The sequence below is a fragment of the Mustela lutreola genome, chromosome 11, assembly GCF_030435805.1.
Source record: "Mustela lutreola isolate mMusLut2 chromosome 11, mMusLut2.pri, whole genome shotgun sequence".
NCBI lineage: Eukaryota > Metazoa > Chordata > Mammalia > Carnivora > Mustelidae > Mustela > Mustela lutreola.
In genome coordinates, this window is record NC_081300.1 from 52021005 (window position 1) to 52029145 (window position 8141).

Sequence of the window (8141 nt, forward strand, 5' to 3'; positions counted from 1 at the left end):
AAGAGTAGCCCTTACATTCCCTGTTCTTACAAATGTTACCACTTGTTTATATATTTCACAATTAAACTCTTTAAAATAAATTAATGTTTCTTCTCTAATAATTGCTCATTGTTTTTACTAGAAACATCTTGAGGAGCAGATTGCTAAAGTTGAGAGAGAGTATGAAGAATACATGTCTGAAGATCTCTTGGAAAATATTAGAGAGATTGGAGACAAGTATAAGAAGAAAGCTGCTCTAATTAAGCCTTCGGATGAATGAAGATAAAATATTGATTATCTAAACAAGAACTTTATTAACAGTGTAAATTTTTAAATGTCCTTTGTAAGTTCAAAAAATCTCTAACATATCTTATACCCCTCCTTACAATGAAGTCTTATGACCGTATCTTCCCAAGCCTGTGAAATATTTTTATATTTTTTATAAACCTAGTTTGTTAATTTAAAGTATGTATAACCCAAAATTATGGTAACTTGTTAGATTGTTATCTTTAGATGTGAAAGACTAGTTATATTATGTATCCAGAGTTAATAAAATTATATCAACAAAGTGTGTTTTTCCCTTATTTCTCAATCTAACTTCAGATGGTTAGAAGACAGTTATTTTTATCTAAACCAGGAATCAGCAAACTGGGCCAAATGCAGTCACATCCATTCATTGACACATCATCTATGACTACTTTCACAGTACAGTGGCAATGTTTATTACATTCATTAGACTGCAGGCCCCAAAATTAATTATCTGGCCCTTTACATAAACTTCTCCAGTCCCTGGTATACGCTCTACAAAGGCTGGGGCTCTACAGACTGTCAACAGTCTGTAAAAGAGCTACCACTGAACATCCTAGTGATACTGCTGCCCTTCTCACCAGGACATTCCCTGTGGCCTTCATGCATGGGTTGTCCTCAAAGTCCTCCTATGAAACCCTGGGGACTCTTCTGCCTTCACATTGTGTGTTGCAGCATTTTCACTTCCCTCAGCCTTTCTGTTTCTTCCTCTACTCTCTGCAAGGGCAACACAGGCATTTCCATTTGACTGAGTAATAGCCATCATCTTATCTATCCAGCCTCCTCATCAGTGAGTTTACCAAATCTGCTGGGGTCCTTTACAGGGTGTTAAATTCTGTATTCTGAAAAAGTATCCCTAAGCCAGGGAGTTCTTGCTTATTGAACTTAAATGTATTAAGCACCTTTGTGGTACTGGAGTGGAACTGGAGATATTGATATGAACTCGTGGTTTGTAATATATTGATTCAGATAGAAGTATTTAGATATATGTATATATATAAATACTTATATTTTCTAGCTCTGTCCTTGGGGAAGACATGGAAGCATTGGCACATTAGGAGCAACGAACATATACAGTGCTCAAGCTTTGGTTTCCAAATATTATTGTCCATTAAAAAGGACCAGTCATCTTTGGAGAACTGGCCGATTCCAGGGATTGAGCAGGGAAAGTAAAGACTAGACCTGAAACATTGGATTGTGTCAGAAAGTAAGTGAATACTCAAAGAATGACAGAGAAATGTCAAAAAAGGATAGAGGAGTCAGCCGGAAGGGGGCTCCCACTGGTCAAACCTGGGACAATTTAAACATCAAAATAAATAATGATAGCTATAGATTATTACCCATTGAGTAAAGTAGAATCCATGGGCCCATAGTCATATAAACAGTAGAGAAGGGTAAGTTCTTTGAGTAGAATGCCAAGTGATTAGTGTAGAAGTAATGAATAATAGAAGTTAAAAATCACTTTGCATGTAAAATTTTCTAGAATTAGAAATTAAAAAAACACTTTATGTATAGCAGCGTGGTTACAGTTAACAATACTGCAGTGTGTATTTGAAAGTTGCTTAGACAGTTGATCTTAAGTTCTCAGCACAAGAAAAATGTGTTAACTGTGTGATGATGAATATTAATTAGACTTACTGTGGTGATCATTTTGCAGTTATATGAATACTGAATCATTATATTGTACACCTGAAACTAATATGTCAATTATTTCTCAATAAAAAAAGCATTTTTTGGCAACTATCATAGTAATAATTCATTCAAGAGATATAGATATTAAAACTAGTAGGTGAAAGCTTAGTGATATTTATATAGTCCCAAAATATCTTCCCATTTCTTTTTTTCTTTTTTTTAAAGATTTTATTATTTTTTTTATTTATTTGACAGACAGAGATCACAAGTAGGCAGAGAGGCAGGCAGAGAGAGAAGAGGAGGAAGCAGGCTCCCTGCTGAACAGAGAGCCTGATGCGGGGCTCAATCCCAGGACCCTGGGATCATGACCTGAGCTGAAGGTAGAGGCTTAATGATAGAGCCACCCAGGCACCTGATAGACTATATTTTAGAGGAGTCTTAGGTTAACAGTGAAATTGAACAAGTGTGATTTTTAACTCTACAATCAAAAAAAGCAAAAATACTGGAGGGGGGTGGCACTTAGGGTGGTCATCCCTACAAAAAGTCATAATCCCTTGCTCAGTTTCCAGATATGGACCATTTTCAGATTTGAATCCCATTACTAAAGAGGAGGTAGCTGAGTCTCTAGAAGGAAGGACCTAGCAACATTATAGCAAATGTACATGGTGATAACTCCCCCAGTCCTTCCCTGAAAGAGACCCACAGCCACTTACTTGAATGATTGTACAGTGTGAAAAGAAGACTAACCAAACTGTTTTAGGATTCTTTGACACAGGATCTGAATTGACATTTAACCAAAAGCACCAACGCAGATGGCCCTTCTATGAGAGTAGGGCCTACAAGGACTAATTAATGGAGTCCTGGCTAAAATCTGGCTCATCATATACCCATTGGGTCTATAGACTTACCCAAAGTTTGCTTCCTCAACCTCCAAGTACATAAATGAAGTTGATATATTTGGGATTTGAAGAATACCCCACAACCCCATAATCTGTCCCTGGTATGCAAGCATTAAAAACTGTAATAGTGAGGAAAGCCATATGGAAACTGCTGCAACTACCAGTTTCATCAAGATAGTAAATAAAAATAACATCAGATACCAGGAAGGATAGCAAACATTAATACAACCATTATAGAAAGACCTGAAGAATTCAGAGGTGACAAAGGATTCACTATCATATCTCCATTTGATTCACCAGTCTGGCTCTCTCAGAAACAGGATGGCCCCTGAAGAATGACATAGATTAAAATGATGAATAAGTTTACAGGCGTAAATGTAAAACATTTCCAATTCAAGGCTTGTAATGACCCCCCAAGTACTGACAGGGAAATACCTGGTAAGAAAAGAAACTGAGCAAGAAGCCTTGCATTTTGCCAACCCTATATGATTAGCAAGACAGAAGTAACAAGTGGATGGGGTACCTGGATGGCTCAAGGGCTAAAGCCTCTGCCTTCAGCTCGGGCCATGATCCCAGGGTCCTGCAATCAAGCCCCGCATCGAGCTCTTTGCTCGGCAGGGATACTGCTTTCTCTTCTCTCTCTGCCTGCTTCTCTGCCTACTTGTGATCTCTGTCAAATAAATAAATTAAAACTTTAAAAAAAAAATTATCAAGTGGTCCAAGAACTCTTGCCAGCCTCTAGAGAAATCCTGGAATAGTCAGTTCTTACACATTAACACTGCACATATCAAGAAATTAATGATCTTGCAAGTTCTCACCAAGCCAATGGATTTCTCCTCTATAAACATGTCTCACCTTAGTTAGAACGTGACTAAACCACATGTACTAAGGATTTAAATCAAAGATATATGCAGGGTTTTAAATATATAAAGAGAACACTTAAATATAACATCAAAGTCAGCAGCAAATTCTACAATCCAATGCTAAAGCAGATAAATGATAAACCTCTTTTCAAAGGCTTATTCTAGTTCCATGAGGCCAGCAGGAGGTGAGGCAAATGTATACTTCTGAGTCATCTCATGAAACAAATGCTGTGAATCTTCTTGCAAGCCCATTTAGAAATGGGCAGTGAATCAGTGAATGGAGGGGCCGACTTGTCCTTCTTCTGCTTGCTGATCCACATTTGCTGGAAGGCGGACAGTGAGGCCAGGATGGAGTCCCCAATCCACACTAAGCACTTACTTTCAGGAGGAGTGATGATCTTGACCTTCATTGTACTGCAAGTCAAGGCAATGATCTATTTCTGCATCTTATTGGCAATGTCCCACCAGGCACACCATGTTGACATTCAGGTCCTTCTAAATGTCAACATCACATTTTATGATGGAGTAGAAGGTGGTCTCACGGACATGGTCTCAAGGACTCAACACCCAGGAAGGAGAAAGGAAAGAGCTCCTCTGGACACCAGAGCCACTCATTGCTCATGTGATCACCTGGCTGTCTGGATGCTCATAATTCTACTGGACAAATGAGGACAAAGTTGTGGCCATCTCCTGCTGCAAGCCCAGGGTGATATAGCAGAGTTCTTGTTGATACCATGTATGAATTTTTTTGCTCAGTGGTAGAGATGAACCTATACCCACGCTCCATGAGGATCTTTATGAAGAAGTCAGCCAGGTCCCAGCTAGCAAGGTCCAGACCGAGTATGACTAAAGCTGGGTATAGCCCTAGTAGATGGACACCCTGTGGGTGACCTCATCCCTAGGGCCGATTACAATACCAAAGATGTGGCCAGAGGCATAAAGGGACAGCACAGCCTGGATGGCCACATACCCGACCCAGGTGTTGAAGGTTTCAAACATGATCATAGTCATCTTCTGTCTGTTGCACTGCACTTGATGTTCAGGAGTGCCTCAGTGGGCAGTCCTAGGCACTCCTCCAGGACAACATGTAGCTCATTATAGAAGGTGTGGAGCCAGGTTTTCCCCAAGTCATCCCAGTTGGTGATGATGCTATGTCATGGTCAGGATGCAGGAATTACTCTGGACCCTGTCACCCATGTAGCTGTCATTCTACCTCATGTCCACCATGATGCCCTGGTGTTGGGTACCTGATAATAAATGGGAATATGGCTAGCGGTCATCATCCCCAGCAAGCCAACTTTACACTTGACAAAACCATTGTCAATGACTAGTTATGATTTCTTTTTGCATTGCAATCTGTGGGGCCTGGGAGCAGAGGTGCCAGGAGACAGAGATGCAAGAGCAGAGGGAGTGCAGGCTGCCTGCAGGAAGTGATGTCACAAGTCTTTGTTGTGTTATCATTGTCTGCAGTTTCAGCTCCTGACTTCTCTTTGTTCTAGGCATTGTTTTAAATAATTTTAAATTTCCACATGGAAGAAGTTTTGTCCCCCCAATTTTTAGTGATTCTCAGTTACATTGTGTTGTTATTAGAGAATACTGTCTTTACTGTTTACTGTTTGGATTTGCTGAGGCTTTTTGTGGCCTAATGGTTTTTGTGAGTATTCATGGGCAATTGAAAGAGAAGTGCATTCCCTTTTAAGGATATTTAATTGGATATATTATCAATCAGATCTACCTTATCAACTATATAACTAAGCTTTCCATAATTATTTTTTATTTACTTGATCTCACATATAATGAGACATATATTGAGACATATATTGAGAAAGACAATGTAATTTTATCAAGTTTTCATTAGTAAATGGTAATGTTCTTTAGGGAAGGGCAAAACTGAATTCAGGCAGTTTGACTTCAGAACCTCAAATTTTAGCAATTATATCATGCTGATTTTTGTGGGCGTTCATCAGACTTTTCTCTGTGTGGCATCTCTGGGGTGTCAAGCCATTCAGTAGGAGGAGCAGAGATCTCCCAGGGAAAAATTAAAAAAAGGATTGTGAGAACATGGGAGTTTGTGAAGCAATTTAGCAAGGTATCCAGGAAGTCAGGTAATTCTCTGAGGAGCTGAAGAATTGAAGAATTGTGCAAAATATAACACACCTAGAGAGAAAGGAACTGTAAATTAATGGAATATTGGTCAGTGAAGTTGCTGAGGGTGTGGCCTACTTAGCAAGGTTACAGTGTGATTGGGCGGGGGGTGGGGTACAGTTAAGTTAGGGACTGTAAATGGCAGGTGTCCAGTAACAGAGTGGTTAGGGACAAGCTCCACCAACGATTCGTAAAAGGGTTATGATAGTGAGATAGTCATGGCTTACAGACCTCCCAGCCTCTGACTGGGGAGCAAGATAGGAGCTCTGAAGCAGGAGACTCCACCCACCAGATAACTGCAGGAGTAGGATACAAATGGGGAAGGCCCCTGAGTTGTTTGCCTGTGAAAGGGAGGCAACAGCTCCATTGTGGTGGAGGATGGAGTGATGAGTAGCTCTCTACCGGCATGGCAAGACTTTAAGCAACTAAGAAAGGAGAAAGGTGTCTGTGCTGAAGAAGCTAGTTTGTTTACTAGTAGAAATGAGCTCACCTGAGGGATGTAGTTTGGTAAAATGTCTAAAAGAGGACACAAACCAGAGCACTATAGTTACAAGGAAAAATTACTCTCTGCTTATCTTTAGGCCTCAGAAATAGGAAGAATATTTGTTCTTGGGCGCCTGGGAGGCTCAGTTCATTAAGCGTCTGCCTTTTGCTCAGGTCATGATCCCAGGGTCCTGGGATGGAGCCCCGCAGTGGGGGCGGGGTGGAGGGGGCGTCCTCTGCTCAGTGGGGAGCCTGCTTCTGTCTCTCCCTCTGCCTATGCTTCTCCTGCTTGTGCTCTTTCTCTCAAATAAATAAATTTTTTAAAAGATTTTATTTATTTGACAGAGAGAGAAAGAAATAGCATAAGCACAGAGAGGAAGGCAGAGGGAGAGGGAGAAGCAGGATCCCTGCTGAGAAAGGAGTCCCACGTAGGGCTTGATCCCAAGACCCTAGGATCATGACCTGAGCTGCAGGCAGACGCTTAATCAACTGAGCCACCCAGGAGCCCCAATAAATAAAATCTCCAAAAAAAAAAAAAAAAAAAAAAAAAAGAGAATATTTGTTCTCTACAAATTAGTTGCCCAAGACCATAAGAAAAGGCCTTTCTTCTTTACTCACAAGGATGGATAATGCAAAACTCCACCAATATGCTAGGGAATAAATGGAATGTTTGTGAAACTGATTTCCTAGGTATCTGACAGTTTGGGATTGAGGAAGATGAGATTAGGTCTGTTTGAGAGGCTTGGCTTCTTAGGCTCCAAGTTATTTGGACTATGGAAAAGGAATTCCAGATCTGCTCTCATACTTTCACTTTAATGCCTCATACCCTGGAAGAGAAATATGGAGAGGTGGAACAGCTGCTTACTTGAAATTGTCCCTTCTCAAGCAAGCAAGAGAAGATGTGGAATTAAATCAGGCCAGAAATGAAGTTGGCTGGAGGAGGGGGGGAAGGTTGAAGTGGCTCTCACACATCCAGCAGGAGCCTCTGGATGAAGGCGATGGGTAAGCAGTTGGTGCCAAAGGCAGCAAATTCCCTATCAGCCTGTGGTGATACTCTTCATCTGTAGGTGAAGACAAGGGGAGTAATTTGGTAACTAGCAACTGAGAACAGCATATCCTGGTGTCTTTCCTTACAGAAAGTTCTATTCTGGGGCAAAGGAAGGGAATTTGGGGAGCTTCACCAAGTGAGGGGCATACTGTGGTTTCTAGGGAAAGGGAAAATAAGGGGACTCCAGTTCTATGGGAGAGTCACTCTGAGAGATGAAGAAGTCACCCAGAACTAACAAAAGCCAGTTAGAGCCCACCAACCAAAGAAAAGGTCATCAGGTCATACCTGATGTTTATTGTTAGAAAGAACTGATCATGGGATGTCTCAGTAAGAGAGGACAGGGTTGTGTTTGTGCTGGTCATTTCTAAAAAGGGATGGGTTGTTCACTATGCTTGTAACTGCAGTAGGGTCTTCAATGTGTTTTGTTAGAAACTTCGTTCTGTTGACCCAAGTCCTGTTGAAAACATTGTTTATCACAGTCTGACTGCTAGCAGAATTGTGCTGTCCTATCTCAGGCTGGGATGAGAGTAAAGGTCCTGGTTGAGAAAAGTAATTTGGCTGAGTGGTAGGCCATAGAAAAACCTCAGTAGGTTGTAGCTCTAGAGGAGCACTCAAGGAAGAATTCTATGAAAGCAGACCAATGGGAATTATGGCTAGTGTAGAGGCAAGAGGCTGCTCAACATAAATGGAAGATCTAAGGTGAGACTCACCTCAGACTCCCACAAGCTGTTTCTTGCACTTCCATGGATACTTTACTCTATGAGGAGATTTTGCCACATAGGGAGA

At 41.0% G+C, this 8141-nt stretch overlaps 1 protein-coding gene and 1 pseudogene across 2 annotated transcripts in view; one reads left to right on the forward strand and one right to left on the reverse strand.

The window, feature by feature from the left end:
* The window catches only part of NDC80 (NDC80 kinetochore complex component), a 49599-nt gene extending 47574 nt beyond the window's left edge, over positions 1-2025 (forward strand). For both annotated transcript variants that reach the window (XM_059140208.1, XM_059140206.1), the window contains one exon: positions 122-2025. In XM_059140208.1, coding sequence (XP_058996191.1) covers positions 122-259 — 138 coding nt within the window. In that variant the 3' untranslated portion in view covers positions 260-2025. The remainder of the gene's footprint in view (positions 1-121) is intronic.
* Positions 2026-3888: 1863 nt separating this feature from the next.
* On the reverse strand, positions 3889-8100 carry LOC131810964 (actin-like; annotated as a pseudogene).
* Positions 8101-8141: the final 41 nt, after the last annotated feature.